The 16,215-nt window shown below is 39.8% G+C and overlaps 1 protein-coding gene across 2 annotated transcripts; it reads left to right on the forward strand.

Moving 5' to 3' along the window:
- Positions 1-780: 780 nt before the first annotated feature.
- Positions 781-12,583, forward strand: PRL (prolactin). Of its 2 annotated transcripts, XM_067537454.1 has the most exons (6): positions 781-794; positions 2,047-2,060; positions 3,808-3,989; positions 6,501-6,608; positions 8,171-8,350; positions 12,392-12,583. In XM_067537454.1, the coding sequence occupies exons 1-6, from the start codon at positions 781-783 to the stop codon at positions 12,581-12,583; spliced, it is 690 nt and encodes a 229-aa protein (XP_067393555.1). The 2 variants fall into 2 exon arrangements, with proteins under 2 accessions (XP_067393555.1, XP_067393554.1); XM_067537453.1 differs by lacking the exon at positions 781-794 and having other exon boundaries at positions 2,024-2,060.
- The last annotated feature ends 3,632 nt before the right edge of the window (positions 12,584-16,215 follow it).

Here is a 16,215-nt window from a genome sequence, read left to right on the forward strand (position 1 = left end):
ACCTCTCTCTCTATCATCTGTCACATCTGTTAAAGGAAATTTCACCTTTACATTTACCTCCCTCATAGGTGTGTTTCTTCTCTTCCTTTGCCTGTTCAAGTTGTTTTGAAGTTTAATCCATTTGTGTTTGTAAAGCACTTGGAAATCTTGGGAGGAAGGAGCAGTAGGAAAAGCAAGTATCCTCAGTCCTGTTTTTCAGTAATTCCTAACGTGGATGACTACAAAATTTGAAAACAACTTTATGCTTCTGTAGTGGTTTAAATCTGAGGATTCCAAATATTATGAACTAAAACCTCACAAACACCCCTGTGAGGTAGGTAAGTATATCAAACTGACACACAAACTGTGAGGTTAACACGTGACTTGCCCAAAATCCAACAGGAAATACATGGAAGGGCTGGGTGCAGAGGCCAGTTCTTCTGACTTTCTTTCCTGTGCTTTGGCCAGAACACCCATTTTCCATCCACTCTAACTTTAGACCTTCAGATCCTCACCTTTTTAATGCTATAACTCTCTATTTACTCTAGTAAAGCCTCAGATCTCAAACAAAGCCTAGCCTTGGTTTGATTCCCTTATGAGTTTAAGCAGATACTATACTAGTAATCGACCCAGTCCTGAGCAACAGCAGGTAATTACAGCCCATTCTAACCTGTTGCTGAAGCATTTCTAATTGGATACTGTTTCTTGACCACTGCATCCCATATTATATATATATATATTCTCTATAATGCTCTTCTGCCTTGTTTTTAATTTTCACCCTTTAAATCCAGTTGCAAAACAATGAAGAATTCAGGGTTCCCTTTGTGCCGATTACATAGGTATGGAATGGATTATCTGAAAGTAAGATATTCATTAAAAATTCATTCTTTATTCATTATAATCATTTAATTTAGAAAGTCTTTTCATAGGTAAATGGATCTGAGGAACAGATGAGAGATTAAGCACTTGCTAATACATTCATACAGATTGGCCTCACACCAAGTAGAGCTGACCTGCTGAGGGTAGCATGTAGATTACCACAGACATGTCAGATCTGGAAAAAAATTATACATCCTATTTATTAGAACATCTACTTTCAACACAATGCATATGCAGATTTTTTAAATGTGTAGTTTTCATTTACAATAAAAATTTCATCTTTTATCAGATACTCTTCCTTTAATAGAGAATACTTAAGTAAGCAGCAAACCTGTACACAGGGCAACTTCTCCTTCTTTATATGGTTTATACTGCTGATGTTTTTATTTAAATGTATTTTAATTAAAGAATTGAACTCTTTCCTCCCAGCACCCTTCAGATTCAGCCCAAAACGGTACTTCTTGGTTACTACTTAAAGATTTGGATTCAGTTTCAGGCTCCCTATTCTTTTTTCTCTCGTGAATGGAGCTGCATTCCCATTATGCTGCGTCTACAACATACCAGTTTTATAGATGATGCATGTTATTTGGAGAAGCCTCCATTTCTTCTTGTCTTGGCAAATTTCAGTGAAATTTGTATCACTTCTCTCTCAAGTTCCCTCTCAAGACTTTGTAAGATACTGTTTCCCTTACACAGTTACACATCATTGTGATAAATAATGAGAATGCATGTGTCCTGCTGATGTGGAGAGGGAGCTACAAACTAGACAGTAAAAGTTGGGGATACCTTTCACAGCTTACTAACTAGGACCCTCTGGCTTAAATTAGAGTCCCACAAAGATCAACAGGATTTGCACCTAAAATCAGAATATGTCTATTCTCTCATCCTGACCATCAATCTACTCTAATCCACTCTAAGATCTCACAGCTAAATTTATCAAATTCCCTCCCCCAGGCCACAAAGTCATTCTGAATATGAATATGAATAGGAAATAGAGGAGCATTTTCATGTTTGTAATTAAGAATGTAAACTCAATGACGAACAAGCATGGGGACCAACCTGCTGCATATATGCAGCCTGGCCCCTGGAGGGTGTATAAAGCTAGCACCCACAGAAGATGAGAATAAGAACTTCAGGCTTCTTTCTGGTGAAGAAGTGGCCACACATGATCACTATCATGAGCAAGAGGTCTTCGTTGAAAGGTAAGTCTTTTGCCATTCATTTATTTATTTATTTTTGCTTTTTTTAAAGTTAAAGTGAATTTGGTACTGAATGAAGACAGGTATTGGAGTAACAGTTCTGAAGACTGACATCATCTGTTTAGCCACATACAGCACAGGCAGCATCAGTGCAAGCTTCCTCTATCTCTACATAGAGAGTCTATTTCTAAGAGTGAAAAGGTAGTTTGGTCCCTATATCTATTCAGTCCTATCTGTTGGCCTCTCTGAGAGCTTGTCTTCATGTACAACACTGCAGTTGCACCACTGCAGTGCATCTGGTGAAGAATCTCTATGCTGACGGTGAGAGAGCTCTCCCATCAGTATAAAACCAACTCCACAAGCAGCATTAGCTATGTTGGCAAGAGAGCTTCTCCCACCAACACAGTGCTGTCCACACCGGCACTTACATCAATGTAACTTATGTCACTCGGGGAGGGAGGGGGTTGATTTATTCACACCCCATAGCTATATAAATTATGCCAACAGAAGCTGTAGTGTAGACATAGCCTCAGTGAAGATGCCTTTATGCTGACAGGAGAGCTTCACCTGCCAGCATAGTTCATCCACCTCCCCAAGAGGTGGATTTTTTACCCCCTAAGCAATGTAGTTATACCGATATAGGTCTGTAGTGTAGACAGGACCACTGAATAATGTCAATTATAATTGGTTTAAGGATGTGACATCAGCACACCAAGATTATCTATTTCACAAAAACCACTGAATAGCTGTCAAACTAGGGCTTTACAAGTGTATGGCTCTGTAACCTAACCCCACTTTCCTGAACCATCTAGTCTCAATGTTCCCCGGTGTTCTTTCCCAGCACGCTCCTCTACCTGCAGCCTTTTGAGTATACATTGTTTATGGAGTTTGTATTATAATATTTGTCTACATAAAAGAACTTTTCTTGAGTTCAGAGCCAGGGAGAAACCTGCTGAACTACATACTATTCCTTTAATAAAGAGGGTTCTTCTGTTTTTATGAGGTATTTTTTAGTTTGGCACACATAAAATGAACATATTTGATAAATGTGTATATTTATCAAGTCATTTTCTGGTGTATTTTACCTCTAGCTGCATGGGATCCTATTATCTGAACCAATGTATTAATTTATCAGGTATTATTTTTTAAAGATTTCACTGTAGTTCTGTGCATATTTTATTTCACTGGGTAGGAAATTGATTCTGTCAAGATAATGTTAAAAGTTTTACCAGATCTGTTTTGTCTATATGACATTCAGAAGTCCTTTGTAAACACTTCAAAAGATCAGAAAGGGGTTGAAGTGCACTATGGATTTTGTTAGCAGTAGGCACTTGAGAGTTAAACTCAAACAGCTAAACAGCATATTTGTTGGAAATCTTTTAAGGGAATTCCCAGGACAATCTTGAGAGTGACCTAACTACCCTCCCTCAAAATTAATTTAAACTCCAAATATTTGCAAAGAAGAAAAGCATTCATGGAGGGAAGGGAGATAAAAAAGGGAGCAACCTACTTTCCCAACTATGTATCTGTGGAAATATAATTATGTATTTATATTTACAAAGTGGGGAAGGCTGATTTTCCCCCCACTTATTGCTATATAATGAAGGCAGGTACAGTGGTAAGAGACAGTAGAGAATGCAGTAGATTGTAACACATGGTACGCTTCCTGAAAAAAATATGATAGTTTCTGCTATACAACGCATTCTAAATCCATATATCTGTGTGTTTTTTGTTTTTTTAACCTGAATAGGTGTGCTGCTGATGGTTCTTCTGGTATCTAACATGTTCCTGTCAAAGAAAGGTGTGACCTCACTGCCAATCTGTCCCAGTGGGTCTGTTGGTTGTCAGGTCTCTCTTGGGAATCTTTTTGACCGTGCAGTTACACTCTCACACTACATCCACTCCCTCTCCTCGGAAATGTTCAATGAATTCGTAAGTACTCAGCCTTTTATGAGTGAGATTTGACAGAAACTGCAGTATAAAACGTTTAAAAAAAAACACAAGCAGAGAAAAGCAATATGAAATGGTTCAGGCTTGTGTCTATATCCACTACAGCACACTCCCCTCCGGAGTTTCATCACACCTCTGCTGTCCACAAATATTTGTGAAATATACTGGCAAAGTGTGTCATCCCCCTCTAGCACTGGAAGTATCAACCTACAACTGCTATGAGTTACTCCATTAGCTCAAGTGGCAGAGGTCTGTGTGGTGGAGCTAAAGGTTCTGACCCTGCTGAAGAAGCATAGGGAGTGTCAATAAGGTGCCACATGGGGAAATTTCTGTTCTTTCAGTTTGCTTTTAAAAAGCCTAGGAAATTTCACCAAAAAAACGATATTAAAGGAACATTAAAGTTGCAAACTCAAGTATTCAAAAGTTAGGAAATACCAGAATAAAGGTTGCCTGTTCAACCTTAATTCATCCCCGTCATATGATTAGCCTAGAAAAGATTAGATTTGTATGGATAAATGTCAGTACAGTGTCAATTTCACCATACACAAACCAACAAACAACATTTCCATCGAAAATAATCTAAATTTACAGATATGCAAAGTAAGAAAAATGCTGCTTGAGAACTTAGAGTTTGATTTAAAGATATTTACTTCATATGTTTTGATAAGTGGTGATGACAATTTGTGTTTTAACAGTTACATAGCTTTCAATCTCAGCATCTACTGTCATTAAACAATTACTGTCTGACCTCCTCATCGTTTGACCCACTCATTATTTCCCACAACTATGAAAATTTAAAGAAATAAAAAAATGCTTCAAAATAAGGAGATATTATTCATTGAAATTATAAAAAAATAAAAATCGAATTCTGCCAAGCCTAATTATGAGACAGTCTTTAATTTTACATGATCACATATTATTATTTCCATAGGGCAAGATCTTTAGTTTTCAACAAACAACATGAAACATAAAAAACATTTAGGGCATAAGCAAACTTGTACCAGCTCTCACTGGTTCTGCCTTAAACTGACCTTTTTTCCGAAAGGTTGGATCTGGACTGACTCAATACAAACTCAGATATCGAAGACATCAAGTTACTCTATTCCAGTGGTTTCCAACCTGTGGGCCAAAAGTGGCCAGCAGGGGCTTTCAAAGTGGCTTGCTGCTCCCCTCTTGCTGGCTGCAGAAGGGAGCCATTGCCTAAGGACCCAGCAGAGCACATTGCTGCAGAGCTACAAGATCGGTGCAGGCTCCTTGCTGGAGCCAAGGGGACAGGAGATCAGCCCTCCCCTCCCTCTGGCTTTAGCAGGGAGCACGGCAAAGCGCTCTGCCTGGGTCCATAAGTGCTGGGGTCCCTGCTGGAGCTAGGGGGAGGAGAGCACTGATCTCTCCTCCCCCTGGCTGCAGAAGGGAGCCACTGCCTAGGGACCCAGGTGGAGCACACGGGGTTAAAGGACACTTGTGTTTTCCCTGCTGCAGCCAGGGGGACAGGAGATCAGTGAGGAAGGAGGCAGCCTCCTCGCTGAACTCCTTCCATCTGGCTGCAGTGGGGTGGGGGGGTTTCTGGCAGAGACTGGTGGCCCTTCACAGGGTTGTAAAAATGGTATTCTGTGGCCCTCGAGCCAAAAAGGTTGGGAACCACTGCTCTATTCCTTCTAGACTTAGTGATGGATACTTAGGTGGTCTAAATTGACATAGCTCCATTGATTTCAATAGAACTATGCCAGTTTACGCTAGCTGAGGAGCGAGTTCTTAATATTTGTATTCACTTCTTTAACATTGAAGGTCATTTCCTTTACCTCCCTTACGTTGCAGACTTTCAGTCCCTGACTGCTGAGTTTATATATGCTTGATACGAAATTTGATGGCAGGAGGCATAGGTGCCAATATTTGAAAATTATTAATAAGGCAGTTTGGGAGGGAGAGGAGGAAGTAGAAAAAATTGTTTATCTCCAATGAAATACACTGAACAAGATTATTCTTTTGGAAAGACATAGTTCCAGAGCCACAAACAAGCCATAGGCTGATTATACCTGGAATATCTGAGAAACCTCTGCATTCCTATCACAATATATGTAAACAACTTTAGAACCGTAAGATAGGAAAAAAGTTCACACTGTGGACCATTTTATAAGAAACATACACATCTTCCCCACTAGATCTCCAAATCCCCTATTACTTGATTTTCAAAATTATTCATTTTTCAGTCCACCAGGAAGGGTTCTATGAACCACTATATTAAAATACAGGAATTATCCCTTCTAAACAAATTCTGTGCAGGAATCTAATCCCAGAAAGTATTTTCCTTCCAAAGTTTTAGCTCATATCAACTCAAAACATATGAATGTGATCCCAAACTACTCCTCTGTGTAGTAGCTAGATAATACAGCTCATGTAGTGGTGAAACCAAAGTTAACTAGTTAATTTCCTTTAGAATATCTGAATCACAACTCATTTATTATTTCATAAATGCATGCTGTTGTTGATCTACAGGATGAGCGCTATGCTCAAGGCCGAGGATTTATTACAAAGACCATTAATGGCTGCCACACCGCATCTCTAACCACTCCTGAAGACAAGGAGCAAGCTCAGCAGATTCACGTGAGTCCCATTTTAAACCTATTTCAGAGTCAGGGGAGAGAAAGAGGCAATAAGGAATGAAGAGATGGCTAGGCCATAGCTCATTGAAAGAGATAAAATGGATCATTCAAAATCAAACATTCAGGAAAAGAAAAGTAGAAAATGTGAAATACTGATGAAAGTTCTTGCAGATATTCAGTTTTGATATATGTACTATATAAGAAAAAATATTATTCCTGTTGCTCTCATTCTCCCTCTCTTTGTAATGCTACATTCAGTGACTGCTATTGTTTCAAATTGCATTATAAACTCTCTGGATTAGAGGCCAAGTCTTTCTTTATGCCTGTACAGCATTCTAATTGGAGCCTTTAGGCATTACCTTAATACAAATAGCTAATAATTAAGCATGATAATAATAAAAGGTACAGGAAGGAGCAAATGGGGAAATCAGTAGTCAAACAGATGCATAAATACAGTGGGTACTAAGATATCAGCTCTATAGTCACTGTTAACAGTTGACAGACATTAAATAGATACCCTTGAAATAGCCGCCAGTTAAGAAGTCACCACACCACCACTCAGATACAGAGAATTTAACAACACAGTTGTAACAAACAATTTGTAAAGAGAGTCATATTAGATATTGCCACATTAAATTCTGTATTCTCAATTTAATGATAGCATCCTTAAACAGAGATGTGTATGTCCACAAACACCCTCTTTTAGTCCTTGGAAATGCTCGGAGAAGACAGCGTGCAAGGTTAGTCACCAAAGAGTTACACCAGAGTTCAGTGTTTTACCAGTTGCACTCTACTCCCAGTTTTGCAATCTAAGGATCCTCCTTTTAGAATAATATGCAATAGGGTTACAAATTATTTTATTTAACACAAGTCCCATGTGTCAACTTTAAAAGGTTTCTACTGCAGTGGAATGGCTTGAAGCTCCCCCCAAACAGCAAAAGCTTTTTGAGCTTCTACCTAACCCCAAACAATGAAAGTTTCTAAAGAGAAGAACTTTCCCTCGAAGCAAAACTCTTCAAAGGGGTTGAGGAGGGTGACAGGGCATGTTTACTATGTTCTATACACAACAGCAATCCTTTATAAAAGGTATTACAGCAGCCTACCACACAGTGCATCTTCCATTCAATGCTTAAGATTTTTTTTTCAGATCCCACCCGACTTCTAAATCGGCCTCATTAAAACTTGGCTAATTATCAAGTTAAATGCAATTGAACAGAGGCTAAACCTACTCACTTTCACCATACAATATACTATGGAGATGATTTTGATGATATTTTGCATTTATAGTATTCTATTACCATTTATCCAATTCTCTTTTAACACATTCCTAACAATGATTGTAGGTACATAAATCCACCATCTGCAGAGGGGTGAACTGAAATACATGGCAGAGACAAGTGATTTGCCAAAGGGCATGCTCCAAATCAGTGACAGAGCTAGAAATAAAATCCAGGTTCTCTAAGTCTCAGACCACTGCTCTAACCTGAATACAACACTGCCTCCTCATGCTGCCTTCTTATAGCCTTCTTGCTTTAACTGCATCTTCTTAATGTTGATGAACAGCATGTAGACCTACTGAATTTAGTGCTCGGAGTACTGCGCTCCTGGAATGATCCCCTACTCCACCTGGTCTCTGAAGTGCAAAGTTTCAAAGAAGCTCCAGACACCATCCTCTGGAAGGCTGTGGAGATTGAGGAACAAAACAAACGTCTTCTAGAAGGAATGGAGAAAATAGTTGGACAGGTGAGTATTAGTACCCTGGTGTCCTAGTTCGAAGATCACGAGAAGCCACTACAGGAGGTTCTCTCTTTTCAGTGCTGGAGAGCAATGGAGATGTAGGGAGAGATGATCTGCTCTAACTGACTCCAACAGTGTATAGTCCATAAAGGGACCCTATGCCACCTCAGGATTGGCATGGAATAGCTTAGCTCCCATCATTCCTGAACCCATCACTGGGGGAGGGTGCAGAGGAAGCAGGACCTGGCTCTGCTGGCTTTGCACCAGAAAAGAGGCCCCCTGGCACCAGATGAGAGGCTGAATTCTAATTGAGAATCTGGCCGACAATGTTGCCCATTAAAGAAGCAATGCCTTAATGCCTCCCCTTTTGGCCACTAAGAAACTATATCCTTTTATTGTATTACAGTTTTGGTGTCTTTATATGTAGACAGAAGGAAGGGATCACCTTTTATAAACAAACAGTTGATACAAAAAGATCCTGCTAAGTCCAATGTATGTTACAATACCGACAAGCAGAAGCATATAACTAGATGTTAGCATGCTTCCTTTTTGTACAATCGATTAATCCTTGAAATGTGTGCCATCTTAACCTTGTGAGGTGGTTTGTGGATTCTGCATTAATAACCTTTAGCTAATTTTTAATCATCTTAATATTTCTCTAAAGAGGCCAGACAGTCAGATTTCTTTTAATTTTAAGAACAAGTAATTCTGTTTGTTAAAGTGGAAGGAGACCGTATTTTTCGCACAAATGGGTATTCACCTGTATCTTTAAAATTATGCCAGGCCTAATGATGCCTCCTGGCAAAATTTTACGCTGTGCAAGAGGCTTTACTCTAGTGATGGAATGATTGTGATGCAGAAGTGAATAGACTATATATGTACTAGAGATGGTAGCAAAGACAATCATTAAGGTTCCCAACATTTCCCATTATAAGCACCTATTTCCAGTTTGTTATAATTTTGCCAAACTTGTTGGGCTGAAATTTCCCTTGCTGGGTGTTTGCCTCAGGTTGGATTATTTGGAAAATTTCAGTCAAAACGGCTCAGTCATTTCCAAGAACAAAGCCGGGGAGAAATGTTGTGCTCACATTAAAATACTCTAGTGACCTTTTCTTTGAAAAACTTTAGTGATCCCATACTTTGTCATAGCAACTTGAAATTTGGCTGGTGGGTGGCCTTTGCCTCCACATGAAGATCTACCCAAATTAGGCCAAGATATAAGCCTTCAAAATTTTGCAGTTTACATATGTTCAGTAGAGACTTGCTACAGCTTTTCAGTTTAATTCCCCTAACATTCCATCTGCACTGAGTGTGCTCCAGCCTGGGGCTTCAGGGGGCTGAGAAGGACTTTTCCTGCAGTTGCTGTTTCTGGATGCTCCAGGCTGTGATGGGTCTTGATCCAGGCACCAGAACTGAAAGCAGCGTGTCTATGCCTCCTGTGCTCTCAATGCTCTTCATGGTTGTCCCAGGCAGCCTAGAAGAAGAAGCTGCCTTAATCAACTGCAGAAAGGACACGATCCAGAACTTGCGGGGCTGGGGGAGTAGACAGGGACAAAGCGCCTGGGGAGTGGAGACTGGGAGAGTTGGCATGTGGGAGGGAACTGGGACTGGGAGTTTTGGGAGGAGACTAGCATTGGGAGCTGAGTGAGTGGATTCTGAGACTGGATGAGGAGACCAGGGAAGGAGACTGACTGGGAGCGAGTTTGGACAAGAGGTGTGGGCTGACTGGAAGCCATGAAAGGAGAGAGACAAATTGGATGAGGAGCCAAGAGTGGGGAACTGGGACTGGAATGAAAGCCTGAGTAATGGAGACTGGGTCTGGCTATGTGAGGAGAAATGAGACTGGGACAGACTGCAGTGGAAGGAGCAGAAAGAGTCAAGCTTGAGGAAACAGGCAGAGACTAGGGCCACTAGAGAACACATCTCTTCATAGCCTGGGAAGGAACTCAAGATTCCTGAATCTAACCATTTCTCTCCTGTGAGCAAATATCTGTGAAGCCCTCATCCCTTTGTAGTGCTGTTTCACATAAAGGATGACAACCTACTATTGCTATCATTTACTCCACTGACTCAAGTGGCAGGGATCTGTGTGGAGAATCTAAAGATTCCAACTCTTCAAATGTCCCATGTGGGTGTCAATATGATGTCCCATGGGGGAATTTCTTTTTTCAGTTTATTTTTTTAAAAATCTGGGGAATTATACCCACAAAAATTACATTAAAATTAAGGTTGCAAAGTGAAGCACTCAAAAGTTCGGAAATAGCAAATGAAGGTAGCCTGTGCAACCTTAATTCAGCCCATTGTATGTATGCATTATGATACAGGGTTTAATTACATTATCACATAGATTTCCCTGCCTCATCTGTGCACTCGTTGGACCTACTTTTGGGTGAATCAGGGTTGGATAAAGAAAGAGGCTGTTTTCTGCTGATGTGCCTGTCTTATTTGTTACAGAAGTTGGAAGGTATGTAGTGAATGAGGCAGGGGATTGCAGAAACGAAAAGAACAGTCCCACAGTTAAGACACCTGAATCCCGCCCTGGCAGATGCTATCCCTGCCGTTGCCACAGATCTCCCATGAGATGTTGCGCATGTCACTTAAACCAGACTTTTCAGGAGTTTGGTAAGGTTAAACAACATAGTTGTTGTCTAACAGAACCTGTACATGAGTAACTGACTGAAAACTTTCCTGACTCAAAGCACCTCTAGTCTGTTTATGTTTAATGGGGCCTCTGATAGATACTACAAATCATTCTGTAACTGAACTGGACTTTAGAAAGTTTCAGACTTCACTGGCTTTGGTCAAGTTCTAAAGAGCTGAACATCCTTAAGAGGGACTCCATAGTATTCACCAACTTCTACTAGAGACACACACAAAAGATAGTTTTAGTCTCTCAGTTTGGAGTCTGCCTATTTAGACAGCAACCTGACTTTACTCATGACCATGATTGCATCTATCAATTAAATGAGACATCTCCATCCATGCCCAGGTGTAAAACTGCAGGAAGGGATCCACAATAACAGTGGAAGTCAGGTGCTGCTAGAGTTGTCTTTTCACCATGTTCTCATTCACCTAATTTAAGAACAGGTCTAGAGACTAGGTTGGCAGGATCAGTAGTGCCAAGTCATGGTTTCTTATCCACTGGCAATAGCTTGTCCAGACTGAGACAGCCATAGGCAGTCTTGGTGTATAGTTGTTCCTCACTGATTTTCACAATGGGGATGAATCAGCTTCACAAGTGATGATAGGAACAGGTGATCCTCCTCCTATTACGGAGTTTTCCTTGACAAAAGAAAATGGATGAAAGCCTTTTCCAAATGAGGAGAATTTAAACAATCTTTATTTTAGATGCTCACTGACTACATGCATTTTTACACATGATCGTCTATCAAATTTCATTGCATCACCTGTGGTTTCCCCCTCATGTTGTACTGGTCCCCAGTATTTGCTTTGTAGAAGTGGATATTTTTATGAAGCACTCTTGATGTCTGTCTCTGCCTTTAACATACTCCTGAGGCTGTGCATATCTGAGTCATTGTCTCAGAGAAGGGCTGAGACAAAGGTGAGGGGGCACATATAAAGAAGAACAAGAGCAGATGTTCCATCCATTCTGCCTAGAAAAACTTAAAGGCAGCTGGAATCAAGAGGCATGGCAGTTCTTCACATGATGGAAGGAGTGGCTTTGTCATGAAACCTGATTCCATCAGGTATTAGAGCAGATAAACCCCATATATACTGTAGGGAAGCAAACTTCTAGTGAAAGACTGATAGCAAAATCATACGGATAGAAATATAATGTAGCGTTATTCTGAGGTACAGATTTAATGTTCCCTACATTAGGATGTGTCATGCCTGCAAGATCTTTGGGACCATAATGTAAATCAGAGTTTTACACATTTTAATCAGTGATTAGACAACATACCCAAGGCCAGCATTATTGGGCTTCTTAGTGCTTTACCTAGAACTCTCGTCTAATTCCTTAGTGTCTATTGCTTAGTCTAGTAGTGCTGCCAATGAAAAACTATCACTTTGTTTTCTTTTGATTAGGTTCATCCTGGTGAGATAGAAAATGAAGTCTACTCTAAATGGTCAGGTCTCCCATCACTGCAAATGGCAGATGAGGACTCCCGTCTCTTTGCCTTTTACAATCTGCTGCACTGCCTGCGTAGGGATTCCCACAAAATTGACAACTATCTGAAGCTGTTAAAGTGTCACCTTATCCATGATAGCAACTGTTAAGTATTCACTAGGCCCAGCCCTTGTTGAAATGATGACATCACTAAATCATTCAAAGGGGCCTTCTTCTTTCTTTGCCACTTATTGTTGCAAACTTTCTGGGAAATTACATTGTGCTGAATAAAGACCACCAATAACTTATGCATTTTTACATGGTTTCTGGCTGCAACCAATAATGTTGTTTATCTTGGAGTTTAGAAACTTTTATCATAAATCACTTGTACTGTAAGAATATACTGTATTGTTTATCTCAGCGAAAACCAAAACATGAAAATACAAATAAAAATATCACTAAAACCAAAATGCACAAATATGTGAGTTGAATCAGTGCAGGAAAAATGTTTGCTATGCCTTAAATCTTTAACAGGAGCTTCTGATTTTGGATCTCTGATGTACAACATGAGCTGTTGTAATTCCCTCCTGTTCCATCCTCCCCCCCCCCCCAAATTAAAGGGACATCATCCAGTGCTGCGGTTCTCAACTTGGGGTATGTGGCCTTCTGGGGGCTGCAAGCAGGTTTCAGTGGGGCCATCAAAATAAACCAGAGAGCACACAAAACATAAAAACTTTTTCACCTCACTTTGGCCCCAGGAGGCTGGGTTCAGGCTTCAGCTTTGGCCCTGGGCATATTAATATTTTAACATATTAATTTTTTTATTGTTATTATTATTTATGGGGTTTTTTTTGTTTTATTATTATTTGTTTTTTTATTTTTTGTACCTATATTATCCTTTTCTTTTTTATATTATACGTGTGTGTGTTTAATTGTATAACTGTCAATTTAATACAGCTTTTAATCTACTGGATATGCAGAAAAAGTTGTTGTGGCACAGTTGGGCTGTGGTGTTTTTATAGCATGTCGGATGAGCTTCAGAAAGAAAAAGGTTGAGAACCACTGGTCTAGAGGATTAACCTCACAGCTGGAAAGCAAGGCAGTCCTCCATTCCAATCTTACTTCTCCCACTTTCCAAACATTACTTACTGAGTCCTCACAACATTGCTAAGAAGTAAGCAGTTAATATTACTTGCATTTTACAAATAGGAAAGCAGAAGCTAAGAGAAGTTAAGGGACAAACTGTCTCCACTAATTTTGGATGCTTCACAGTTTTTGGGCACCTGACTTGAGACACTGAGGTTGAGCACCCAAAAACTGAGACACCTAAAATTATTAGGCACTTTTGAAAATTTGGGCCTAAGGTGATACAGCAAATCAACTTGAGAACCAAGATTAGAACACGGGCTCATAGTTACTAGGAACATACTTATTTGATTAGTCTACAATACCTTGACAGACAAGTCACTTAATTTAGATTCACAGACTATAAGGTCAGAAGGGACCATTATGATCATCTAGTCTGACCTCCTGCACAATGCAGGCCACAGAACTTCACCCACCCACTCCTGAGTTATTGAAGTCTTCAAATAATGATTTAATCCACCAGCAAGTGAACCGTGATCCCTGCTACAGAGGAAGGCAAAAAAACCCACAGGGCCTATGCCAATCTGCTCTGGGGGGAAAAATTCCTTCCCAACCCCAAATATGATGATCAGTTAAACCCTGGCAAGACTCACCAGCCAGACACCCAGAAAGAATTCTCTGTAGTAACTCAGAACTCACCCCATCTAACATCCCTTTACAGGCCACTGAGCATATTTACCGCTAGTAATCTAAGATTAGTCAATTGTCAAATGAGTCTGTCCCATCATACCATCTGTTCCATAAACTTATCAAGCTCAGGCTTGAAGCCAGCTATGTTTCTTGCCCCTACTGCTCCCCTCGGAAGCTGTTGCAGAACTACACTCCCCTGATGGTTAGAAACTTCATCTAATTTCAAGTCTAAACTTCCTGTTGGCCAGTTTTTATCCATTTGTTCTTCTGTCCATATTTGTGCTGAACTTAAAGAACTCCTCTCCCTCCCTAGTATTTATCCCTCTGATGTATTTATAGCGAGCAATCATATCTCCCCTCAGCCTTCTCTTGGTTAAGCTAAACAAGCCAAGCTCTTCGAGACTCCTCTCATAAGGCAGGTTCTCCATGTCTCATTTTAACCATCTCTCCAGTGGCTGTAATTATATTTTCCAACCTAAATTACATGTGCTGTGTATACCTGGATATTTTAAACGCTTTATAAGCTTCAATATTTCCCTTGTATACTATAGAATTATCCCCATTTTACAGCTATTTAATGAGATGCTGAACAAAAACTCCTTCCTAGTCAGTCACTACTGACAACTGCTGTGAGCAGCATCATTTTAGCCACCACTGAAAGACAGCAAACTATGGGTGGATGCAGCAGCTGTTTAATAGTCCAAAGCGATACAACACAACAAGTGAGGACAAGTATCAAATGGGTAAAACTGGGCAGGCAGAACATAATTGCCAAAAGTGGAATTTCATCTGGATATTGGAACAAACATCTCTTCTGTTGTAAAAAAATGCCACAAGTTCTTTACTGATCACGAATGCTTAGAACTGCAATTTAAGATCTCATTTGTAAATAAATAAATAAAAGGGAAAGGGAAAGCAGCACCTCTGCAGCAGCAATGTTCAGGACTGGCTCAGGAGGAAAACCGTGACCTATTGAATCACCACTAATTCAAGAGCTCCTATGTGTTCAGATGTTCCCATTATAGTTATAATTTCTCTTACGATCAAAGCCCAAAGTAGTGTGGGTACTGACATAGACAAACTTTGAATTCAATAAAAATTAGCCTAAAAAAAGCAGGCATTTATAATTCTAGATTGTTATATGAACAGAGCTCAAATAATAACTTTCTTCATGCTACAAAAAACTGAGTTAGATGTGATGAAGCCATCCAAAAGAAGTTAGCAGCTTCAAAAGTGCAGCTTCTGAAGTTCCCTCCAACAATTGTTGCAATGGATAACTCATTTTTTAAAAGCATAAACATCTGATTTCTTGTAGCTTGGTTTATTATGATGGCAATTTGTTTTGTTATTTTTAATTGATGTGGAAGCAGAGGAAAAATGAACAAAATGGGTTTTAACAACAGAAAAGTAGCCTGGGTTTTCAGTTGTTTAGCTGAAGGGCCATTTAAAACAAATCTGGTTAATTTACTGGATCACCACAACTATCATATAGAGACTCACAATCCCATAACCACAGTCAAAACTACACCTGCCCTTCCCATGTCCTAGCACATCTCACAACCTGGCTACCTAAAGTTAATGGGGAAACAACCAACCAGTAAAAATAAGCAAGTCATTGGCTGCAAACATGTGAGGTGAGTCAATAACAAAGCTCCCACTGAATTCAATGGAGTCAGGATTTCACTCCTGATATTAGAAGCAAAAATCAGATGCTCAATGGAAAGGTCAATTTTAGTTTTTAAAATACTTAGAAGAGCTTTTGTTAGAAGGTTATATCAAATGGTTTAGGGGGAAATTCAAAATGTTTACAACTTTAAAAAGTACTCTTAATAACTAAACCTGAACATCTCATCTGAGGAAATGGAATTTCATGGGAGGAAGCTGTTCCACTTTGAATGGAATACTTAAATAGTCATGGGGCCACAGAGAGAGATGACTCTATAGCCACTAGGACACTCAACTGGGAGGGGCAAACATGGGATTCAACCCCTGCTCCAATAACTATTTAAAAGAATCCCATACAAAG

The sequence above is a fragment of the Emydura macquarii genome, unplaced genomic scaffold (assembly GCF_026122565.2).
Source record: "Emydura macquarii macquarii isolate MOO-44397 ecotype Brisbane River unplaced genomic scaffold, CSIRO-AGI_Emac_v2 contig_431, whole genome shotgun sequence".
Lineage (NCBI taxonomy): Eukaryota > Metazoa > Chordata > Testudines > Chelidae > Emydura > Emydura macquarii.

Bases quoted from the DNA above. Each gene is read 5' to 3' on its own strand.
- PRL (XM_067537453.1), top strand. From the start codon at position 2,024: ATGATCACTATCATGAGCAAGAGGTCTTCGTTGAAAG. The intron at 2,061-3,807 runs GTAAGTCTTTTG...TAACCTGAATAG, and splicing joins CAAGAGGTCTTCGTTGAAAG to GTGTGCTGCTGATGGTTCTT. The intron at 8,351-12,391 runs GTGAGTATTAGT...TCTTTTGATTAG, and splicing joins TGGAGAAAATAGTTGGACAG to GTTCATCCTGGTGAGATAGA.